We start from the raw sequence: 25900 nt of genomic DNA, 5'->3' as shown, positions 1-25900 counted from the left end.
TGTAAAACAACAGAGTTGCATAAATGATAAAAAGTTATAGAGAAATATATATATATATATATATTTCTTGTATTACATTTTTATAGTATTTTTTTAATAACAATAAAAATCTATAAATTAATGCTTTTACACTTGTATAATATCATAGTTACAATTACAATCAATTACCTTAAATATTTCCTTATAAATAATTCCTTATAAGTAGTCTGTATATGTGATAAAGCATGCTTTTAATATTATAAATGTCATTGATGGCTAGTTTACAATATGTACATAAAAGAATTAATCAAAGAATTAAAGTAATTTTCCCACATTTGCTTTATAGATTATGCTTAAACATGTCTCTTTTAGTCTCATTATTATAATGTTCTGTAAAAAAAAAGGATATACTCCATTATTTATTTATAATGAATTAGAATGTATTTAATGCTTTAGCTTAAGTTGCTTACTTTGGTCTGTAAAATTGTAATTTTATAAAAATTTGTCTTTCTGAGTTGTATATAATTCATATTCTGCTTATTAAATTCATTACACAATTGTTTTGATCAATTTTGTGTTCATTAAGTCAAACATTGACAAGGCATATTTGTTGATATGCAAGAATAAAGTAAATATTGCAATCTCCTAAATAAGATGCATTATCAGTATTAAAAAAATAAAGTTAATTTGTTTTTCTTCAGTAGTATATAATATAAATATGGTCTGAATAATAGTTTCATAATAGCAAATAAAATATCTGTTGCAATCTACATATGTGAGAAAGTCACATACATGTTTCAAGATTTACTGTAAGGCTGCCATCTGAATTAGTTGTCTCACTCGCACTTTTGGAGTTATTATCATACATTGGATCCATAGGAGGTGGTTTATCTGCATTATAAAAAAAGCTTAATGTTATGTTTGTTTTATCAAAGAGTCTTAATTACTTACTATTACTTTTAAATAACTTACATGTTTTCAAAAAATATGGATTTTTAAGCACCTGCATTATACAATTATATATGTAGGTATATTGACTCTAAAATTATAAAAAGATGTTATCAAAGTAATTAATCTGTTACATAGACACAATGATTTTTTCCATAATTTTTAATTGTTTTGCATACCTCTCTTTGAACCATATTTATTCTATGATGTCTTAATCTATAGACTGTTCCAAATACATCTAATTTTCTATTATCTCTAAGATATTGTAAAAGTATATCAATTGCTATTAAGGTACCTGTTCTACCAATTCCTGCACTAAAAAAATATATTTACATCATTAATACATTATTTTTGTATATATTATTCTAGAAAAAATAATATTGTTCTCTAATATCAATATATAATAATACCTGCAGTGAATAACAACAAAACCTTTATTAGTGCCTATATTACGACGCATAATTTGACAAAAATTAATCATTGAATCAAAATCCTCTGGAACATCATGATCTGGCCAATCTTTAAAATGGAGATGTGTTATCGTTTTTTTTTTATTTTCCTATAAGAATGAACTAGTTAACATATAACATAACACAAATATAATAAAAATAATTTCTATTAAATAGAAACCTTTTGTAATATTAATGTCCTTTGAGTGTATGTTCTAAAATCTAATTCGCTTGTACATCGTATAGTTATATTTTCATATCCAAAAGTTTCTCTAATTGTTGGATAATATTGATGACATTTTATCTGGAAAATAATGTATAAAAATATTTTATCCTAATAATTATCAATTTATTAATATTATTTGAGATAATACATACTTTACCCTTCTCAACTAATTGAGTTAACATAACGATAATATTTATTTCATATTGATCTATCATTCTCCAAAAATCATATATTGTATCTTCTTTCGGTCCTTGACAAGCTATATATTCATCCTCCCCACTATAACCCTATCATATAATTTATATATTATAATGTATATCAAATTTATAATTTCCTAATTTACTTACTTTTATAAATGAAGCATTAATATAATCGGTGTTAGGATCATTATCAATTACTTCTAATTTTACTCTTGAGAAATCATCTGTAAGCATAAAATATGAAATTAATATGATTTATATATAGAATCATTATCTTTAAACGAAATATGATCCATACATGGTAGAATATCTGAATATCGATTTTTTTTTCTATTAGCTTGCAAGCAAGCAGTATTTGTTGGCATTTGCAGATCCACGCTTAAAGTTTGAAGCAATCTGAATTCATTGCTTAATTTACCAGGATTGTCAATAAGTTCTTGGCAATGTGCAAGAAATTTTTTTCTTGTAAATGGGGTAGGTAATGGTGACCCAGGCATATCAGAATTTAAAACTTGACGAAATATTCTGAAATGACAACAATAAATTATCTTATTTATTAATCTAGAATTTTTCATAATTCAAGTCATTAATCATAATGAATCAAATCATTAATCAGAATTTATTACACAGAATCTTATTTGAATATATCCAATTGCAATGATATAAATTATAATAAATAATAATCATTAATATCATACAATCAAATGTATTCAAATAAAAAAAATAATGAGAAAATGATTCTCAAATTGCAGTAACAAATTCTAATACACGCACTTTATCCAAAAAAAATATGACTTTCTTCGCCAAGAGTTCAAAGCCATAACTAAATATAGCGACTTAACTGTAATGAAGCTATAACACTACTTGTATTACTTTATTTTAAATACAATCATGATAAACATATCTAGTGTAACTAATTATGATTTGGTGGTTAACCATCACTTTTTGTAACTGCTGTACGTGAAGTGACACATACTCTGCATTCATGACAAATGCATTCAGTAACCTTGGTTCTTATAGCTATAACATCCTTCTGAGTCACAGAATAAATATTGATTATTTCTCACAAATGTATAACTGACCAATGTGACTAACTATATGTGTATTGAATATCTTTACATTAATTAAAAAATAATTATTTAACATTTTCATATTAGAAAAGTTCTAAATTATTAAAAGACTATACAAATAAAATAAAATAAAAAAAAAAGAAAAGAATTTGAACTTACGTATACGGAGAACATCTTCGTACAAGAAGCATCATTGTTGTCAAAATTCCCAAGAATAAAATTCCAAGCACAATTCCAATTACAACGCCAACGTTCAACTCTGCATCTATAATGTGTATGACATTCTGTAGTCAGAATAATAAATAAGAATGTAGCGCATAGCTTTTGTTCTATTGCGACATCTGTTTAATACGAACTTGTTTTTATCGAAAAAACAGGCGAATCCCTGAAACCTTCGGAAGTAAATGCACGCATTCTAACATCATACCATGTATCTGATTTAAGTGGCCCATTACAATACAATTGTTCATCCGTATTAGATGATATTTCTTTACAAGCTGTATCTTCACCAAGTACATACTTTACTGCTTTTATGTGTCCGTAGTTAACAACGTAATTTGCTAAAATGAATACATAAATATTTATGAATTATATATTTAAGCAAAGATTTTTTTTTTTCTTTTTTCATTTATATTTTACTCACGAAAAGGAGACCAATGTGATCCAGTAGCTTGATAAACTATAGAGAAATCATTATTCATGGATTCCTCCCATGATGAAGTATTTGGCCATGTCTGCTCAGTCACTTTAAATTTAGTCTTTGAACCAACATTGAATCCTTTTCTTGAAATCATAATAGCATAATATTTAATTGTACCATTATCATCAGAAAATAATGGAAGCAAAATGGTGACTGATGTAGTAGATCTGCGTGCTTTATATGGATCTATGCTAATTGATTTTATATATTCTTCATTAAGTTCTGGTGGAACTGTAATAATAAATTATATCATAAATATATATTTGTATAAGTTGAAAAATCAATGACTTTTCATGCATTATATAAAAATTATTAGTAAACATGTGTCTATAATTGATAATTTAAAAAATAAGTATATGGGACAAGAATGAAATACATACTCTCAGCAGGATATGAAATATCACAACTTGCTGATAAACCCCAAGTTTCAACATTACTAACTTTAGCTGATATATTAAATGTATAATTATATTCTGGTTTTAGTGATGAAAGATACATTGAATAAGTTTTCTCCACAATATTACTATAATTTTTCTTAACAGAAAAAGTATGTGGATTATAACCCTTTCTTGTACCATGCACCAATACAGAGAAAGACTCAATTTTTCCATTTAAGGGGCATGGTAAACCCCATGTTAGATTAACAACATTATTTTCATTTTCTTTAATAACACATGAAATATTAGAAACGATTCCTGGAACTAAAAAAGGTTTATACATTATAATCTATTGAAATTTATAAAAAGTAATAAAAAATATTATATAAAAGATACCTTTTGGTAATGTTAGAAATGTTATCAATGTACTATCATTACTCCAACCTGCAGCAGTTCTAGCTTTAATACTTGCAGTATAATTTGTATATGGTTTTCCTTCTAAATATTTAAATGATGAATCAGTAATATTTCTAATGGTAACATTGCCAAAAATATCATTAGTACACCAGTCTGGTCTTTCAAAAAGTGTATTCCATGTAATTATTATTTCAAACTGTGTCACTATTCCTGGTAGACATTTAGGATTCTTCCAAACAAAAGTAAATTGAGTATCTGTTATATTTTCTACATTAAGAATGGGTGGAGATGGTACTGAAAAAAGAAATAATAATATTATAATATTCTATATCTGTGCTATACAGAGTAATATGCATTTCTAAATAATATTTACTATCTTCTAACGTTGTAACATTTACTGGTTCACTTAATGAACTGTTCCCTGCCTCATTGACAATAATTCCCTGGCATGAATATGTTGTATAAGGGCTAAGATCTGTCACAGTTATATTTTCAGACATAGGTAATATTATACGTTTATCCAAGCGTTTTTTAATTTCCCCTGATTTTGGTGTATAACCATGCCCATTGATTTTCACATAATTACACATAACTACTAAAGATTTTAAAGTACAATTATTGTTTGATACCTTTTTAATACACCATGTCATTGATATATTATAGATCCCACATTTATTTGCATGTAATATAGGAGATTCTGTTACTACAAAATTAAAATAAATTCTATATAATTATATGACCATGTGATTTAATAAGCAAATTTTTAATGTCACTGTGTTACATACTACTTTTATCTGTTTTTCCCTCTATAGTAGCTAATGTTCCATTTAAAGATAATTTATTAACTGGAATAACATGAATTATGTAGGAAGTACAAGCATGCAAATCCTTGATAACTACCGATGTATTTGTGGTACACATGTTATAAAAATATAACCACATGTTAGATATTGTAATACAATATTTTTGGACACATTGATTGCCAATCATTGGTGGTAGCCAGTGAATTCTTAAAGCAAAATCACCAGGTTCTGCTTTCAATGACTGTGGTTCACTTGGTGCTACGAATAAGTTATATTGATAGTATTTATATTTCTGTATGTATGTATGTATATATATATATATATATATATATATATATATATATATATATAAATTATGTAATCATACAGTACATAATCATTTTTTTCATTTAAAATTATAAAATATCTTACTTATTATTCTTGTCACATATGATATACTTGTTCCAGTTGATTCTGTAGATGATGAAGATATTATTTTAATAGTATAAATATATTCTGTACAAGGTTCAAGACCAGATGTAATATAGCTTGTAGCATTTGTAACATTAACTTTTGTATTATTTTCATTGCAAGAGTTTTTAATGCATTGTATGACCTTATAATAATCAATACATTTAATATATTTTTCGGGAGGATCCCACGTCAATTTCACGCCAATATCGTTCATATCTTTTATCTCAACATTATTAAATTCATTAGTACGTAAATTTTTGACTCCTTCGATATAGGTAACTAAAATATAAATACGTGCATTGGTCAATTTTAAAGTATATAATAAAGCGTCAAATGTATATATATATATTATAAACTATACTCACGATTAGAACTCGTCTCTATTGTTATATTAACACCATTTGATTTATTATTTCCTGCGATTACAAACACCTTAAACGTGTAAGATGTACATGGATTAAGTCCGGTAATGTTGTACGTTATATAGGATAACGTACTCGTTATATCTTTCGATTGTTTAATTTCATCATTTGAATATGTTTCAACAGTATAATTAATAAGAATATTGTTTATAGGTGAACATGGCGCCATCCAAGAAATTAATATTCTTTCAGTATCAACTGTTTCTACCTTCAAACGCGTTACTTCTTCAATTTCTAAAACTATATGAAAATGTATTTCTTCTCTTTTTTTATTTAATTTTTTTTATTTTTCTTTCGAAAATTCAATAAATATCTCCATATTTCGTATTATAGTTTATAAATTTAATAAATGAAATATTCAACATACTTTTTTTTCTCCAAATAAATAATTGTAAAAATTTTAAAAACCGATAAAATTTGATTTAAAATTTGAAAAATCCGATAAAATTTAAAACAATGCTTCTCAACCTTTTATACTTCACATAATTTCTGGAAATGTATTTCTAAGTAAATTTGGTATATAGTTCATGTAGATAGATAAAGCTATAGTTATAATATAATGACGGAAATGAAATTATATATATATATATAATTATATATAATATAATATATAATATATGTATAATATAATATTATTTTAGTATAAACTATAATACAATATAAAAACCAAAAAAATACATTTAGACATAGATATTTTTTGCAAACTCACCCATTCTGTTTGACACGTTTGATTGTTCGCACAGATCGAAACGAGTTTCAAATAAATCGTTATTAAATTTTTGTAAAAAATTCCATTCATCGTATTCCACATCTTCGTATTTTTCGGATGGAATGGAACTTTTTGTAAGCGCATTAATGTCTCCTTCCGTTTTATTATTAGATAAATTTTCGTCCTTATCGAAGGAAGAGTATTCTTGAATAACATTCGATATTATTTCAGAATTTGCATTTCTTTCATGTGTATCCTCCTCTCCGAATACGTAAAAAATTCGTAAAATGTAAAGCAACAATTGTAAACGTTTTTTTGATATCATCTCTTTCAACTTGCTATCTGTATTATATTTAAAAGAAATAAAAAAGATATATATATATATATTTATTTTTGTATAATCAATATATTATACAATATATGTATATCGTATTAATATATCTTTTGCATTGTACATTTTACGTGTTAGTTTTATTTATTATTATTATTTCGCATTTAACGATGTTTACCAATGTTGTTATTATTATATATTTTTATTAATGATCAATTGGAAAATAGTGTAACATTAAAAAGATTAATTTTATATTAATAAGATACATATTCTGCTGATGAACATTCAACATCGTTAACAACAAAGATAGAAAACCATTCACGAAGAAACAGTTGTTTATCACGGGATGTAACCGATGCAGGATATAACTCGTTATAACGCGATAAAATCATATGTCAGGATAAAAATGTGAAAGAGAAAATATCTACATCGTTCTTTTCTTACCAGGTTTATACTTGTAATCGAAAGATACGGTAGATGATAGATAACGATTAAAAAAGTAAGCAAACATATAAAGAATAAATATATAAACCAGATTTCAAGTAGTCAGTGAAATTTATCATATTACTATTTTTATTAAGAAATAGATATATATATATATAATTATTTTTTGTATAATTAATATGTTATAGAATATATGTATATATGTATACATATTATACTATCTGTATTATATTAATATATATATATATATATATATATATATATATATATACACATAGATATTCATCAATCTTATCTAATTATTTGAAATCAGAAATCTATTGAAAATCCGATTATCGAAATTTGAAATCGATATTTGATAGACTAAACAAATTTTTGATATGCACAAAGAAAAATAAAGTTATAAAAATTAAAAATTATAGGAGAGTTCGGAATTTGTAATATTAAATTAGTTTATAACATTTAAGTCGAGCAATGAATTTTTGTAAAGTTCGAATATTCTTTTCTCTTTTCTCTCTCTTTCTCTCTCTCTCGTTCTCTTTCTGTTAATATAGTAAAGCTTATTATTTCTATCGTATCAACTTGCCTTCATAACTCGATCGTTAGATCCAATCAATGTGTTTTGTTTTTCTTTCTTTCTTTCTTTCTTTTTTTTTTCTTTCAATAAACACAATAAATACGAATTTCACGTTTTACACTTCGCGCAAATCTCAGCATTATATTCCAATAAATAGACTGTCATCGACATAATTGGTATTGACTCGAGAAAATTCCAATGATTACTAATATTTCAAGAACGTGAAACTTTAAAAGCGTTATGGCTTCCTGATACTAATCATTGTTCAACTCACTCATTGACAATCTTTCTCGTTATGTTGCCTTTGCTGTCCACTGATATCGCTGATAAGAACGTCCACTCTCACTCAAAGTGACACTTCGTGATCACTTTATTGATCAAACATAAACTACTATAGATTTTTTCAACGATCCAAGATATTTTTATATTTTTATTAAAATATACATTCTTTAGTTATTTCAGTGATCAATAATTAATATTCAACAAAAAAATGTGCATTTTTCTATTTCGCGATCCTACTATTTTCTTCTTTGTGATCGACGATCAATTCTTCTTTTTTCTTTTTCACATATTTATATTTATCATTTAATCAATATAATTCATATGTATAATTGATTTTTTTTTAACTCATAATGTGCATTTTAATTTCCTTATTCATACTCGAACGTATTGAAAGAAAAAGAAATTTTTTATTCGCTATTCATATATATTGTTAATATAAAATCAATAATGTTAACACGTATCAGAGGTTACTATCCTCAAAAGATACATTTATATATAATAATAGTAATAAGGATTCTAGATCAAATGGGAGCATGTAGATAAAATAGTATTTATGCTGGGGGGAAAGGAATTGACTATAGTTAAAGGTTATGATTGGTGAATGATGAGGTAAAAATGGGCGGATTTTAGAGGTAGTGGGATAATTAGCAAAGTGATAAATTTAGCTGTGATTGGTGGAAATACAAATTGTGATGGAGGGAGTAAAAATGGGCGGAGTTTAGCAAAGACGCGATATGGTAATTAAGTTATATCGAAATCTTCCTTATCGCCGACGTCGGAATCTTCTTTACCGATACCATTGGAAACTTTTTATCGACAACTTCACAAGCACGTGGGTGGATACGAATGAGATAATACAAGAGAAATCGCGAATAGTAATGACTTATATATTTTAAAACAATTTTTATTATTTTTTATCTTACAGTTAAATTTATATCCATCGAAAGATATCGATAAAGATTTCAATATCGTCAATAAAGATGATTCTGATTCATTATCCCATTTTTTATTAAACTACCCCTTCACGAACCACTACCTCTAAATCACATCCATTTATTCTTATCCGACACTCGTGTTTCCACCAATCATAATATCTAACCACTTCTTTTCCCTAAATATTTCTATCTCACCCCCACGTTATAATTTTATTCAGAAATTCTATTGCGATAATATATATTGCTATTTATTACCTGTAAAATTTCCATTTCATTCCTCGATTTTTTCCATTAGGATATTATCCATCGAAAGAATAATTTCACGGTAAAAGTTCAAAATCGTCTTGAAGTAAAATAATTAATGATAATAAATGTAGATAATGATTTATAACAGAAATAGAAAGAAAAATAAAATGAAAAAAAAAACAATAACTATTAAAATATCGTAAATAAAAACGTAGTGTGGTATGTATCTTGTCGCTAGGACACACTCGAACAGACTAGTAGCATTGCTGATGGGACAACGGTATACGACACCATGTGCTTCTTCAAGAGCCTCCCAGGAGTCTCAAGAGCAACCCTTATAAAACTTGTCAAAAATAGCGTAGCTAGCTTTTGAATGGTAGACCTGCGCCTTTGTGGAGCTGCACGTGCACACCAAATTGCCCTTAGAAATCTCTAGCAGGTCATTTTTCTCTAAATACAAGTCGCAGGTATCTGGATTTTGTTTTTTATTTTTATTGGCAACTACTTTTAAGGATATCTTCATAAAAGCGATATTTATTTCCTGCCAAATATTTTTCATTGAATTGAAACGCATTTATTCGTTCATATCTTGTTTTTTTGTCGTAACTCTTTATGTCGTATCTCGAATTTCGTTTAATTTTTCGAGAGTAGTGTAAATAAGAACCGTAAATGGAACACATGGTGACAATGTGTCATGCTCTTAGTTTTCTGCTATTAAAGTAAAACGTTATAGACAAACGGATACAGGTTCTTGACTTAGCCTTTCTATGTTAGAAAAAATTTGGGTTTATAACTTAATTATATGTAACAAACAATATGTATATATTTTTTTATTTGTTTTATTGCATTTTATACCCATCGTGTATAAATATTAATAATTTATTAGAATAATCTCTGAGGAGGCCCCATGGAAGATTTGATGTGCAAAGAACGTACGTTTTGCCAATGCTTTTTCAACAATGAAACTAAAAAGTTGATTGACAAATGTACATTTTGTACCAATTCGTCTGGAGTCATTTCTACGTGTCCTACTGCCACTGATAAGCAAAGTACCTATTCGAAAATAAAGGTTCTTATTATAGAAGAGAATATATGAAAATTATATTATTATTTATTATTAATATTAATTAAAGTTATTACGTTATACGTATATATAATTTACCTTTTTCATTTGAAACTTAATCGTAGCTTTTACTTCATCAATTTTTGCGACCATGGATTCTTGGTGAGAGAGAAGACCAGGGAATTTACCTGCCTTATTCAGACCAGGACCCAGCAAACGTGGAATTTGTTTGATCAAAGATTCACTAGCCAGAAATGCGTCGTATTTCTTTGCTGTTAAAGTGATAAACCTCATTAGAATATTGATATGTTGTGTTTCTATGTATTTATATTTATATTATTTCGTGTCTACACAAATATTTATCCAATTTCAGTAATATTAATATATACATAAATTGAATTCCTCATAATTAACAATATTATTAAAAATTTTGTATCTACACACATTGAGGAGCAACATGGAAAATCACATTGCCCTCACCCGGTGTAGAATTTTATTCTCCTTCCTTTCGACGACCACCAATATTAGAAATAAGAATTAATGATGGTGCTTTTGGGAAGGTATGTATATACTATAGATAGAAGATAATTTAAATATCTCTATTAATTTAGAACAAAACATTTACTGTAGTATAATAGTAAAACTAAAAAAAGCCTGATATTGTACCTAGTTTCTTTACAAATTTCTTATTCTTGTTCAACTTTTTCAAAGCTTCTGCATCCATGTACGGGATGTTGTTTGCTTTGGCTTCATCACAATGTTGTTGATCACCCAATACGCATACTTGCATCTTTGGTCGAGGAATGTTCTTTAACCTGATAATGATAATTAATATATGCATACAAACTAGATAATAATTTGTAAAGTATTATAAAATATTTATCAAAATAGATTTATTATTTTATAATTGAATTATTTATTAAATTGATTATATATAATAATAAAATTGCATAATATCAATATTCTCAGTAAAATTAGAATTTCAACAGCATAGATTTGTAGATCAGATAATACATGCTTAAATAGCATCATTGAATATTGATTAATGTGCATAAAATTTGAAAATGCCACCACGTTTTATATGAACTTACCGGAAGGATCAAGAAACATGATCCTAGAATATATATATAACGGTACAATACCTCCCCAGTTTTTTAAGACCCTGGGTAATGGTCCGCCAGGCGAAAGCCTAGCTTCCTGATCATTAATGAAGTGACCTTTTCGTGTTTTATAAAATTAAATTGTTTTTTAATACATAATAATTAAACTCCGAAAAGAACCCTCATAGTCAGGTTAAAACATACTTGACGGTGCCTGAGAAACGCTTATCCTTTTGTGGGTCATAATTCTTCAGTCCGATTTGTAGTTCCACCGTTTCCAGAAAGTTCCTCTTCTTGTCCTTCGAATTTTGAAGTACTGCATTAACGCATTCATAGAGAGTATCACGCGATACTTTGGACCTATAACGTAGAGGTTATAATGCAAAATAGTACGCTATTTTAATTTATAAGAATAAATTTTTTCTTCTAATTAGCAATGAATAAAAGAAAATTTGATTTTTCTCACAAATATGTATTCTAATATTCTCGTTGAAAAGTATCATTGGTAATTTATGAAGTAATATGGATCAACAATTAACTGACTTTAAAAAAAACGTGATGCTTAATAATTAGTTTTCTAAATAACTTTCTTAGAAAAAAAAATTAAACGCACTAATAAATCAATACGTATTATATTGTTTTTTTTATAAATATATTTACAAGCAAATGTTACGGATTAATATGATATAGAAAGATAAAAAACTCACGTCATTTTGCAAAAGCAAATAGGACTACCGTAGGTGTTCGACTGTCCTTCTCAAGAAGTAATACCGGAAAGAAACACTACGTGGCTCAAGCAGTAACTTCAGTAACGTAAAGTAATAAAAGTATTAGATGGTTAACTCATATTCAAAATTTAATTTAAAAACATAGAATAAAGCATATAAGAAAGGTTTATAAAGTTTCACATCAATCCAAATTTTCTATTATTCGATATTTTTGATACCAATAATCATCTTAAAAAATGAAAATAATGTTGTGATTTTAATTTAAATTATAATTATTTTTTTGTTTCATAAAAATGTATTTGTGAACGCATTTGTTAATTTTGTATTGTTTCACTGTTTACATTATAGAAAAAAAGACATTTGGAAGATAGAATTTTGTTGTTTAATATTTCTTAATATTAAAAATTGATTTATATATAAATTAATAAAAGATTAATATACATATATATATAATATTTAATTAACAATAATTTTTTTGTTCCAAGTATCTGTATAATTTTAATATCCAAGGAAAGTGATAAATATATTTTTTATTACAAATGTTTTGTACATTCGACAATAGTTTATAAACCGATGTATCAATCTACTGTAACTACACTATATATAAATGTATTATTATTATTACTGTGTTATATGAGAAGAGTTGATAGCACAGTTCATGACAGATAAGACACAAAGTAAACTAGATTCTAATTTGAGAAACTTTTATAATAAATTCATTATACGATCGTATATAAATATTTTTTTAAGAAAGTGTTAGTTTCTTTCGTAGTAATGTTTCAAATGTACAAAGAAATAATTTTTTAATGAACAATAAGAATAAATAATAATAGTAAAAAAATTTATCTTCAATGAAGATTAAAGAATATAAAACTGTAATAATTACAAAGTAATAATACTATGGTAATAAATCGATAAGACAATAGTAAAAATATGTTTATTATTAATAAGTATAATTTTTTTATGACTAAAACCTTTTTTAATTTATAACAAATCTTTTATTTACAGTTTCAAAAATGTGTCCTGCTCTTTTGGAAAATGAAGAGCGTTGTTTGGGTGGGATGACATTTTTTGCTCAATGTCATCCAGTTGAAGTATGTGGCAGTAATGGCCTTCCGTTAACACCCAATTCTATAACTATTTATGGCAAATCTCAATTTTTAAAAACTATATGTCATCCAAATTTATCAGAATATCTTGATATTATTAGAAGTAAACATGGTATCGTATTTAATTTCTAGATCATACAATTATTTATTGTTAATCAGTGATACAATCGGTCTTTTATAATTTACAGAAAGAATACTAGTAGTTTCTGAATATAATGGAGAACCTTTAAGTAGTAAAGAAAATCTACATGTGAATGATATTGTAAAGATTGCGTTCCAATGTCTATTAGGTTTACGACAAATGAATGATTTAGGTTTAGTTCATAGACACTTGAGTCCAGATAATATACTAATAAATAAAACTGGAAATGTACAACTATATAATTATGGATTATATTATATGACCGATGGAGGAAAAAATGTATCTTTTCCAATTGGGTATGTCTAGTGAAAATATTATTATGTATTAGAATAGAATTTATTGTGTTTTTCCAGGTATCCAAAATATACAGCTCCAGAAGTATTTTTAAGTAGTGGACTCAGTGGTATGAAGGTTGATTCTTGGTCTCTTGGAATAATAATTGCCGAACAATTATTGAAAAAACAAATATGGTCTGGAGTGAAGTTATCGCAATGCCTACGAAAAGTTCTCAGTCTTATACACTGTGAAACTTCTGTATTTGAACGTCTCGCAAGAGAACATAATTGCTTTGATATTTATGAGGTATCGAAATATATATGCATCATCATGTTAATGCAATACTAGAGAACTTTATTTATTCTATTATTTAGGAATTGTCTTCAGAAATAAAAGAATTTGTTGATTCTTGTTTGCAAGTGCATTCATCAAAACGTAAAACACCAGAGGAGCTACTACAATTGCCATTATTTATAGATCTTTTAATGCAGAATGAACAAGAAAAAGAAGAAAGTCAATATAAAAATGTGATTGTTAGAAAAATGAACGAATTATATTATCTCTGGCAATTAGCAGGAGGAGATATTACAGTAGAATTAAAAAAACAAGGCCTCATTAGATCAAGACCACCTATTTTATCTATACCTAAGTAATGTCAATATCAATGTATATAATTGTCAACATATATATATATAATCAAAAATTATTTCAATTTTAGAAATACAACTGAATGTATGTTTACTTACAGTTTAGTAATATTATTAGGACAAATATTTGGAAGAAGAGATACAGCTGGCTTACTTGATCTTAGAGTTGTTAAAGTTCCTCTAGATACTTTACATCAACGCTTGTCTCATATTCCATACACTGCTAATTATCCTTGGTTAACTCCTGAGTAAGTATTTGGTTTATACGATACTTCTCTGTGTTCTTTCATGTTAGGAAATAAATAATAATTAAAATTTAACAGAATGCGTGTCCATGCGCAGGAAGATTTAACAAGCGCTGCATCACAGTTACCATTGGTAATAAGAGAAAGAGATACAGAATATCAATTTTATAGATTGGTTTTATATGACAGACTCTTGCAGGTAATTTTTAAGTAATGAATGTATATTATTATGATCTTAAATAATGATATTATATTATGAATATAACTTCATATAGATCTTTCCACTTACACGAGAGGCAATTATTAAAGAAGCACATAAAGATATTCCACCACCAGTTCGTGGAGCTGTCTGGGCGGCTTTACTTGATATTACTGGTGATGTTCAACAACGGTATGATATGATTGATAAAGAAACACCTACACATACAGATAGACAGGTAATGAAATATATATCTCATGTAGGTGGACTAACAAACTTTTTCTTCTCTTTTTTCCTTCTTCAAAGAAAAATGTAATAAATTTTTATTATCATTATTTCATAAAAAACATTTGTTAGATAGAAGTAGATATACCAAGATGTCATCAGTATAGCGAATTATTATCATCTGGTGCAGGACATGAAAGATTGCAGAGATTATTAAAAGCATGGGTTAGAAATAATCCACATTATGTATATTGGCAAGGGCTAGATTCATTAACAGCACCATTTCTTTATTTAAACTTTAATAATGAAGGTATTTAATTAGTTTTGTCATATTATCACTTTTTAACAATAAATTAACTATACATGTATATACGTATATATATATATATATATATATATATATATAATTTTAGCAAGAGCATTTGAATGCTTATCTGCGTTTATACCAAAATATCTCCACAAGTTCTTTTTAAAAGACAACTCTGCAGTAATACAAGAATATTTAGGAAAATTTTCTCAAATTATTGCATTTCATGATCCACAATTGGCAAATCATTTGAAATCTATTAATTTTGTTCCTGAATTGTTTGCTATACCATGGTTTCTTACTATGTTTTCACGTAAGTCTTTTACGTATTTAACTAATAATTTTTAATCTTATTTCTATTAATCGAATATTGTATGTTACAGATGTATTCCCATTACATAAAATATTGCATTTGTGGGATAAACTTTTACTAGGAGATTCGTCATTTCCACTTTTAGTCGGATTAGCAATATTAAAGCAATTACGTGATTCTTTGCTTACATCAGGATTTAATGAATGTATACTTTTATTCTCTGATCTTCCTGAAATTGACATAGAATTATGTGTAAAAGATTCCATGACTATGTATCAAAATACACCACCTAGTATAACATACAGAAAGCATCAATTTAATAGATTAAAAGTATAAAAATGAAAATATATGTAGATTGTATCGTGTGTTCTTTTAAACTTTTATTATATGTTTATTTTAAATGTTAGGAAATGAATTGGACAGATCCTGAACCCGGAACGGAAAAAATGCCAAGGATAAGTGTAGATGATTTTTTAAATCTATTAAATAATACTCCTGAAAAAGTAATAGCTGTAGATGTACGAAATAACATACAGTAAGTACATTAACGAATAAATATAGAATATATATTTTACAATATAATGTAATGTCATTCGTATTAATATAAAAATAATAATTTCATTAACAGATTTGAAAGAGGAGCTGTAATAGGAAGTATTAATATTCCTTTCACAAGTGTGCAACTTTCTCAAACGAATATTGATACTCTCGGACCTCATGCTAAACCTCTTGTAGATAATAAAAATTGTATAGTTGTTATTATAGGACCCCATGATCAAAATAATGCGCTGGTAAATATATAAAAATTTTATAGATATTATATAAAAATGATTGATATATATATAGTTTAATTATAATTCGAATTTCATTAATCTTTTTAGTTCGCGGATTTTCTTGTAAAATGTGGTGTAACGGGAATATGTTCTTTACAAGGTGGCATTTATGCCTTACGAACAAAATCTCCAAATATCATAGTAACTATACGTTAAATACATCTATGAAACATATATTCGTATATTATATGAAAAATGTAAGATCGTAAAAAAATATCCTTTTATGAAAAAATATTATCCGATTTATAACAATCTAAAAAAAAATTACATATAATTTGATTTGTTATTAAAGATAATGTTTGAATTATTTGTATTCTCTCCCTGTATGAATATGCTTTTATTGTGTTTATTTGTACTATAGTTGCCATAGTAACTGAATCAAATCAAAAGATTCACATGTGTATATGTATGTTACATTCATATGTAAAAGTTAGTGTATACAGATTATTGTCAAGGATAGGACATGGATATTCATTGTTAAAACTTTAATATATAAAGAAATTCATGTGAATCTACATTAATGGATGAACGAACGATGTCGCCAAATATTAACACATGGATAAAGAAGTGTATAAGAAAGGAATTTGACAATGTAATTAAGGATAATTTAGAGGAAAATCAAGATTCTTCAGAAATTGCTCATAGAATTATACATTCTAAAGAAATGCAAGTTTTAATAAATTCTATGAAAATGGCAATTATTGAACACAATTCAGATTCAAAATCTGATAACATTGCAACAATGGAATCTCATCCTCGGTCATCTGCCTCTTTTGTGAGTGATTTAACTGTAGAAGAATGGAATTCTCCAAAAAACATTGAAGATCAATACAATTATATCATAGATAAAATAAGTTCTGATAAACCTGTACATGTAAGATTAGCAGGCTATGAGATATTATTAAAAAGTGATTTGACAAATGTAACAACTATCTCGCAGTGGGATATCCTTCAAAATACTTTAAAAGATGGTCTCATGGGTGAAAATCGAGCTATATTTGAAGTTAGTTTACAAGTCTATGCTAGGTTATTAAGTTGTCCAAAGGCATATGATGCGTATACCAATGTATTGAGTGCTTTTAATGCTCAGTATCATACACAAAAAGTACACGAGGTGTTACCTTCATTAATATCTGGAATTAATTTTAAATTTTTTTTACATGAAAAAATAATTCGCATTATGTACTTGATAATACATTATCAAGAAGAATTGTTAAAGAGTATAAGAAATATTGACAAAACTACAGAAGAAATAATAGAACAATTCATAATATTTTTAAGTATTCATATGTTTGGTAATTCAATGCAAATCAAAACATTGTCTACATTAAATATTGTTGCTGCATTGGATCCACAGGCTGACTGGAGTAAAAGATGGACTCACAGTTTTGCTACGAGAAAAACATTTATTTCTATATTATCTAAATCACCAAGTTTAGTTAAATATGCAATACAATGCATTGAGAAAGGCTTGAAGAAATCACCTATATACACATCTATTTCTATTTGTGATGAACCCATAGAAGCATGTATTTCTGGAGAGACAATAGAAATAATTACTTATCTTCACTGTTTAAACTTTATATCACAGTTATGTAGTTATGAAGCAGGTCGCAAATTACTTTCAGAGATTTCATTAGACATTCCATTTTCTATAACTAAATTTTTAATTACATTAATAAATACATTGAATGAATTATCATCCTCTGAGATAACAAATGGTATTTACAATATTATGTGTCAGGCATTGCAAAATGTATTAAATAGACCTATAATTTCGTATGATACCGATTTTTATGATGCCGCATTATATTCTTTAAATAATTCTTCTGAAAATGATTTAAGAATTTGGCCTCATATACTATATGTAATAATGCATATGTTAGATACTGTGGACGGTTCACAAGTACTAATAAATTCTCAAGAATCAAAACCAAATTGTACAGCAATGATTATTATACAGCACATATCTAATGTTTTGAAACAGCCCTTCTCTATTATGAATACTGAATATATTTGTAACTTATCTAAAGTTATAACGAAATTATTTAATATATTTAATGTTTATGAAATTGTACAAGATGTGATGCAAAATCAATTTTATCCTGCTGTGTCATACTTTTACAGTAAACTAGATAAATATTTCATTGAAAATGGAAATAAAGCTCAATATTTAGACAAGTAAGTATCAGAGCTTATAATTATTTGATATAAATACAAGTAAGTTAATAAATACGTAATTATTATTTGAAACATAGATTTTTTTATATTTTAGTATAATTAAAAAAATGATACTTAAAATTGTATCAATACCATTTGGTTTACAAGATTTAACACGCGAATCTTTAGTATTTCATGAATTGATACGTGGATCTATTGCACCATTAAGAAATTCGTGGACATCCACAGAAGTTGTGAGCTTCATATCATCTGCTGGATATTTTAAGTTAGGACGTGAAGTTCTCGAAGATTTAGCTCCACATATTTTATCTACATTGTTAATAGAAACGTGTAAAACATTGGAAGATCCACATTGTTTTTATGATCCATGGGAGAATTCAATTGTGGACAAATTTTTACACATTATTGCTCTATTTTCTCTCAACTTTAAATGTATAAATAAAACAAAAAATTAATAAGATTTGATATTAATAAATTCATATGTATAATTAACATTGTATTTTTATCATAACAGGTTTTACTGCATTTATAACAAGTGCTAATGAATTTGGAAGCAATGATGAAAATGAAATTCCTTACAATTTGACTGAATTAATGCAATGTTCAATCAAATTTGATTCTATATATCATTATTTAGGACTTTTATCATTAAACACAACTATTTGGAATCTAGACATTTATATCTACTTGATAGAAAAATTAAATTTTCAGGTAACAAGTTATGATATATAGTGAGAATCTTATACATGAATTTATATTATTTAATATATAAGAATAAATTTTTTTTATAGAATGAATTATTGAATTTACAAAACTATTGCTTGTTTGATTTCCAAGCCGACGAGGAAGTAAGAGAAGAATACATAATAGATGAATCTAGTTTACTCAGACATAAAATTTTATCTAATTCATATTACATCAAGCACAAATATCCTAACAAAGTATCATTAAATGAATATGAAGATACAAATAATACATTTGAACCAGAAAAATATGAGTTGTTCTCAACATTACCACCACCTAACATTGCCACAGAAATAGCATTTTTCTATGAGATAAAATCTGATTCTGAGTTAGAAGATATATTATGTGAAAATAAGCCTGGATTATTAGATAATAGCTGGATATTACAAATCAGGAATGCATATATAAATTCTAGAACTTCAATAAAAGTATAAATAATCTGTTTAAACGATAACAAAAAATATATAAATCTATTTATATTGCTTGTAATTTTTATATAATTAATCTTTTTTTTTTAGAATACAGTTTTGATTACATTACTAGATCAAATGTGGCAAGCTATTCCAACTGCAGAATGGGCAGATCACTTTGAATGGCCAGAAAATTTTGTGTACAATGCAGATTTTTTCTTTTCAGAAGAATTACATGGAATTGACTTGGTTTTGCAGTATGCTGAGTTAAATGGACTTCTTCAAGATTCAAAGACAAAAAAAGAAACATTTAAACAGTTCTTGCAAGCTTCAAGTATATTTATAAAATATCAAAAGCCTAATAAATTCGAAGGTTTTGACTGGTTTTTATCAACTGTGTTTTGTATTTGTGAAGGAGATATGGACAAGTAAGATATTTTAAATTTTGACAAATTTTATATCATGTGTATATGCCTCAGTTGACTGCGAATACACCCTTCTTAGCAACAATTATGTTTCTTATCATTGTAAGTAGTATTTTACAATAACTTATAATACTACTTATCATATTCTGAAAGAGTAGAATTATAATATATTTATTTGTAAATTACTATTTACATAATTAAAAGATAATGTTGCCTAGTATCTCATTAATAAAGATTTAGGGTAACTCTAGCTAGTCAAGAATCATCATTAGCAGGTCTCAGATTGAAAACTTAGTCATCACAATATTACTATTATGTCTTTATTTCATTGTCATCATTGACCTTTTAATACCAAATAATGATGTATTAATATATGAAATATTGCAGATGCAAAATATTTATTAAAAAATTGATTTGTTTTCCGTGTATTTTGTTTATATGGCCTATTTTGGGTAAAACTCTTGACAAAAGTAATAATGAAGAATGCTCAACCCAATTAATATTTGCACAATACTTAGAAAGTATAATTCAGAGCGAAATACCGAACGTAGCATATGCATTAAAGGTACATCAAGAATATATAATAACTTATTTTATTATATATATATAAAATGATATTAATTAATAATTAAAAATTTTACTGTAAAACTTCTAGAACACTTGTGGTATTGATTGGTGGATGTTATGTACAACAATATTGACTCAAAGTTTTTGGGGCATATTGTCATGGCAAGAAATAAAACATTTTTTTGCTATTTCTATTCTATATTCACCTGATTATATAATATATTATTGTGCATCTTTAATCTATCACTGCAGAACAACATTTATACAAGATATTACAAAGGGAAAAATGTGGCCAGAATATATGGTAAATTTTATTCTTTGTAATGTAAGTTTGTTAGAATTATAGTTACATTTAAATGTATACTTGTAGGTACTACATGACTATCGCTGTCATGATTACATCATATTCATGGATAAATTAGCTAAGAGATATGGAAATAAAATATTACCTATAATGACTGCAAGAAAATTATATTCCAGTCATGAAAACAATACTGTAAAATAAATGACATAAACTGCAAGAAGATATTAAACAAAAAAAAAAAAAAAAACAGATTCATTATTCATATACAGATGTATTGTAAGAATTTTTTAAAGGTAGTATCATATAAATGTTTTCATGAAAAATAGCAAAGAATTTTTATAAAGGATTTCTGTGCGTACATGTACAATAAGAAAATGAAAAAAAAAAGGAACTAATTACATTCGCATAAACAGTATAAATTTTTCTTTGCAAAGCATATAATGTTTATATAAATAATGTGTGATTGCTTTCATAAAAACAGATAACCATTTTCGTAAATCAAAATGCTTTAACAAAATTGTTTATCAATGTTATTAAGCAATTATTAATATCCTGTACAATACGTTTCTTATTCAACTTATTTTACTTGCTAAGACCCATGTTTAATTGATAATAATAACAATAATCACATGAGTATTTCATAAATGCTTTCATAGACTGCTTCTAACAATGCTCAATGTATACTATGGAATATCACTGATATTTGTACATACCATACATTCTAAACTCAGATATATAATGTGACATTGCTTAGAGACTTTTATATAAACATTTCAATTATGTACAGCACAGTGACTTTAAAATATTGTCATACACATACCACACACTGCAGTCAATGTTATTAGTCGTCATGAATAGAAAATAGTTTCGCTACTTCATTTAGATCATCGTATTTTGTACCTCTTGCCAATACCTACAGCAATAATAAAAGCACAATGTTTATAATCAATATTCATAATATTTATAAGTACTTTAAATGTATTTAAAAATTTTTTTCACATTATTCTTCTTTTCAATTTCATATTTGATCAACTAACATAGAAAAATCATATACATATATTATGATATACCATAATTTTCTATGAAAAAATAAACTTTATACCTGTCTAGCTATAGACATACGATGAAATATATTCCAAAGTAAAATGCCAACCACAACATCATCTCGTAAATAGAATATAACACCTTTTTCAAAGTCACTATGTTTTTTAGATTCCTTTTCCATGTTTTTATTCTCATTTTTTGAATTTAAAGATTCTATATCATTTTGCGAATTTGTTTCTTCTGTATTTTCTGTTTCTGTCTGTGTTGTAGCTCTCTATACAATAGAAAAACAAAAAAAAAACAATGTTATAAATCTCCTTTATATCTTTGCTTCAAAAATATATTATACCTCTTCATCTGTGGGTTCAGTAAGAGCTGCTTTTGGTGTATCCGCTTCTGTTGCTTTTGCAAATACTCCTACAGTTGGTAAAGATGAATCTATAATACCGATTGCTTCATATCCAACCTCTGGTCCTAGATCAGACCAGAACATAGATTGATGCAAATAAGGTTTTCCTATATGTATATATATAAAAGTAAATATAAATTTGTGCTTACATTATTTTTTTTCTTGGTATTTTGATTCATGCTAATTAGATTACCTGCACCAGTCATATTTTCTCCAGCTAATCTACCCGAAATTACAGCATGGTCATGGTGTTCTACTCTTCGTCTACCCAATCTAACATCATAAAAGCATGCAGCATCTCCAGCAACCCAAAGATTACTTCTTGCTTCTAATTCGGCATTAACAAGAAAACCTCCTACAATAGGATGTACTTCTAATTCTGAAGATGTTGCCAAATCTGTATTTGCTTCAACTCCTATACCTACTATTACTTGATCTGCATCAATCTTTACACAATTATAATATTTATTGTTATTCATATATTTCATATAAGATAAGCATTCTAAACAAGACAAATTATTTTTCTTTAATATGTTTTATTTTTATATTAAAATATTATTGTAATATGTATTACTTACTACATTGCCATCAGATAGGATAAGACTGAGTTTCTCATTTTTGTACGAAAAATCTGCAACCTCTATATTTGGTATACAATTTACCCCTTCTGCCATAGCTTTCTTTGTTGTCCATTCACTCAAATACTCAGGTAATACTTGAGCCATAATATAATTTTCCTTGTAAATTTGGATAATCTTCTTATCTTGATCTATTTGATATAAAAATTAATTTATAAATATATGTATAAAACAAGATGCATAAGTATAAATAATACAGTACATACAATTTCTTGCAAGAGAACAAGCTAGCTCAGAACCAAGGAAACCACCTCCAATAATAACTATATTTTTACAATTAGGATTGTGAAGATTTTCTTCTAATTCAAGAAAATCTTGTTCTGTTCTATAAGCTATAATTTTATCTTTTACTTCATCCTGAGCAGATTCAAATATAGGAAGATTGTTAGGCGAAGCACCTTAAAATAAATACGAATTGAAAGTAGTTATGAAAATTTTTTTTATTAGATATAAGAAAAATTTACCTGTTGCTATAAGACACTTGTCATACTTAATTTCATAACCATCATCGAGCACAGCAATCTTATTCGTAGCATCAATTTTGGTTACTTTCCAACCTGTTGCTACAGCTACTCCACCTTTGTCTAATTCCATTAACTTGTCAACATTCGTATAAAATTCACGTGGTTCATAAAAAAGACTATAAAAGAAATTAATACAATTCAACAAAATTGGGATCTCTTATATACATGTTTATAATATTATTTTTATAGGTATATATAGGTATGTATATGATATTAATTCTAATCTTACCTCCTTTGTGTTCCATTCCACTGTTTAAAATTCAATTTTGCACTTGTTGCCCTATCTGTATTATACCATAGTTCTTTAGACAATGGAGGCCTCATATATGGGAAACTTTCTTCCTCACTTATTACTAAAACCTAAAAAAAGCTGGTTTATTATTGCTCAAAATATATACTCTTACTATAGTACATACCTTAGCTTTGGGATCCCTAGATTTAATTGACCTAAATGCTGAAAATGCAGCAGTTCCTCCACCTATTAATAAGTAAGGTACTTCTTGAGGTATTAATTTGGATACAGCTGGAGATTTTACTACACTCTTTGATCTTTTATCTCTTTTCACTATATCTTTTTTTTCTGAAAATATAAAAAATATGATTTAAATTTTATGATTATAAAATATATAAATATATATAAAATGACTGAACAAATATAACAAGCAATTATTACTTTTTGTGTCAGGCTGTGAACCAAATTTATCCGTAAACCATTCTGTAGAAGATATCTATAATGAAAAATTTAATTTAATACGGCACTGCTATATTATCAAAAATACGAAATTTTATGTAATATTATACCGCATATATAGTCACTCCTGCTATGATCAAGGTGGCCAGTAAATGTTTCCAATTTGGAAATTTACCATTCTTCCCGTTACCATCTTCTTGGGTATAATCTGGTCTACAAGTAGGTGGGCAAGTACCACCACGTTGAGCTTCACAAGCTGGAAGTGGTCTCTTTGGATTAGAATATCTAAACTCTGGTACACATTCCTCTGGTTTTATCGTAGTACCCGGTGGCTTATATGGCTTCTTATTATTTGCATTATTACTATACCACAATCTATTAACACTGAAAATGCCTAGAAAATTAAAAGTAATGTTGGTACTCCGATCGGTAGTATACAAAAAGCAATACAAAACCAGAGATAAAAAAAATGTATATGGAATTTTACTACATTTGAAAGATACAAGTACATATATAGAATATAGTTAAAAAAATTTGTTAACAAGAATAGATTGAGGTTATGTTACCCATGGCACACTTCAGAGTAGAAGCATCACATGTAAACGGTAAACACTATATCAACTTAAGATGATTAATATAAATAATAGATAGATAAAAGTAATTATATACTAATTCACAATCGACGAATTAATCGAGAAAAGATAATAGAACGATTGATTTTTATAAATATTTCAATCTAAATCGAAGAAAGGTTACACGCACCGAACGAGGGGTTGATGATAGCGATTAACGAAATTTCTTTCGAAGTACATAATAAAATACCTACCAACATATTTTAAAGCTCGATAGGAATGATTAACATGTGCGTGCCTTGTTACTTTCGACAATTGTTCAATAACTCTACCACAGCTTAACATTTTTGATGGGCCAATTTTGGCCTTACGCAATAATATAGTGATGGCGCGTGTGTTCAGTTCTTCTCACCGTATGCACGCCGACTGAAAGTCGTTGACCGATTTTTTCTTCTTGCGCGAGATTAACGATGAATTTAATACTATACACTCCATCACCTGAAGCTCGATTATCCTATTATCATAGCCATTTACGGCTTTTATATCGGTTTGATTGAAATGATTTATCCTTATAAATTGATCCACAAAGTCAAACGAATGCGCATGAATTTGATATAAAAACACCTATTTAAGGGA

The 25900-nt window shown here is 27.0% G+C and overlaps 5 protein-coding genes across 10 annotated transcripts; 2 read left to right on the top strand and 3 right to left on the bottom strand.

Moving 5' to 3' along the window:
- Window positions 1-59: 59 nt before the first annotated feature.
- On the bottom strand, window positions 60-8491 carry LOC122627682 (tyrosine-protein phosphatase 10D). 5 transcript variants are annotated; one of them, XR_006326908.1, is made up of 21 exons: window positions 8115-8488; window positions 6754-7095; window positions 5988-6284; window positions 5581-5901; window positions 5152-5427; window positions 4740-5069; window positions 4346-4660; window positions 3953-4273; window positions 3516-3803; window positions 3229-3432; window positions 3032-3137; window positions 2101-2327; window positions 1950-2026; window positions 1755-1889; window positions 1558-1680; window positions 1338-1486; window positions 1107-1242; window positions 952-1018; window positions 772-870; window positions 450-624; window positions 61-369 (listed from the first exon to the last, which is right to left on the bottom strand). XR_006326908.1 is itself a non-coding variant. In XM_043809007.1 (20 exons), coding segments are annotated over exons 2-20 (3798 nt in total). In that variant the 5' UTR covers window positions 7079-7095; window positions 8115-8491; the 3' UTR covers window positions 60-367. The 5 variants fall into 5 exon arrangements, 2 of the variants coding, with proteins under 2 accessions (XP_043664942.1, XP_043664941.1); XR_006326909.1 differs by having other exon boundaries at window positions 60-369; window positions 450-870; window positions 5988-6278; window positions 8115-8490; XR_006326906.1 differs by having other exon boundaries at window positions 60-369; window positions 450-870; window positions 8115-8489.
- Window positions 8492-10389: 1898 nt separating this feature from the next.
- LOC122627453 (60S ribosomal protein L10a) lies at window positions 10390-12577 on the bottom strand. Its single transcript, XM_043808542.1, has 5 exons — window positions 12439-12577; window positions 11936-12091; window positions 11298-11446; window positions 10731-10903; window positions 10390-10621 (listed from the first exon to the last, which is right to left on the bottom strand). Exons 1-5 carry the CDS (start codon window positions 12441-12443, stop codon window positions 10451-10453), a joined length of 654 nt encoding a protein of 217 aa, XP_043664477.1. The 5' UTR covers window positions 12444-12577; the 3' UTR covers window positions 10390-10450.
- Window positions 12578-12885: 308 nt separating this feature from the next.
- On the top strand, window positions 12886-17043 carry LOC122627450 (TBC domain-containing protein kinase-like protein). Its single transcript, XM_043808534.1, has 14 exons — window positions 12886-13362; window positions 13468-13680; window positions 13757-14006; window positions 14064-14292; window positions 14361-14635; window positions 14735-14881; window positions 14957-15077; window positions 15154-15315; window positions 15435-15612; window positions 15716-15922; window positions 15993-16252; window positions 16330-16457; window positions 16551-16713; window positions 16804-17043. Exons 2-14 carry the CDS (start codon window positions 13476-13478, stop codon window positions 16909-16911), a joined length of 2433 nt encoding a protein of 810 aa, XP_043664469.1. The 5' UTR covers window positions 12886-13362; window positions 13468-13475; the 3' UTR covers window positions 16912-17043.
- A 148-nt stretch (window positions 17044-17191) lies between these two features.
- LOC122627448 (protein broad-minded-like) lies at window positions 17192-21587 on the top strand. Its single transcript, XM_043808533.1, has 8 exons — window positions 17192-18936; window positions 19031-19368; window positions 19451-19647; window positions 19728-20108; window positions 20199-20518; window positions 20903-21080; window positions 21171-21386; window positions 21453-21587. Exons 1-8 carry the CDS (start codon window positions 17276-17278, stop codon window positions 21585-21587), a joined length of 3426 nt encoding a protein of 1141 aa, XP_043664468.1. The 5' UTR covers window positions 17192-17275.
- Window positions 21383-25854, bottom strand: LOC122627451 (apoptosis-inducing factor 1, mitochondrial). Of its 2 annotated transcripts, XM_043808535.1 has the most exons (12): window positions 25519-25854; window positions 24803-25086; window positions 24675-24729; window positions 24418-24581; window positions 24231-24361; window positions 23942-24117; window positions 23684-23875; window positions 23418-23608; window positions 23033-23285; window positions 22780-22946; window positions 22489-22704; window positions 21383-22299 (listed from the first exon to the last, which is right to left on the bottom strand). In XM_043808535.1, exons 1-12 carry the CDS (start codon window positions 25607-25609, stop codon window positions 22228-22230), a joined length of 1992 nt encoding a protein of 663 aa, XP_043664470.1. In that variant the 5' UTR covers window positions 25610-25854; the 3' UTR covers window positions 21383-22227. The 2 variants fall into 2 exon arrangements, with proteins under 2 accessions (XP_043664470.1, XP_043664471.1); XM_043808536.1 differs by lacking the exon at window positions 25519-25854 and having other exon boundaries at window positions 24868-25028.
- Between the last annotated feature and the right edge of the window lie 46 nt (window positions 25855-25900).

The sequence above is a fragment of the Vespula pensylvanica genome, chromosome 3 (genome assembly GCF_014466175.1).
Source record: "Vespula pensylvanica isolate Volc-1 chromosome 3, ASM1446617v1, whole genome shotgun sequence".
Taxonomy (NCBI): Eukaryota; Metazoa; Arthropoda; class Insecta; order Hymenoptera; family Vespidae; genus Vespula; species Vespula pensylvanica.
The sequence above is the reverse complement of the archived record's forward strand: the minus strand, read 5'-3'. Positions and strand labels throughout refer to the sequence as shown.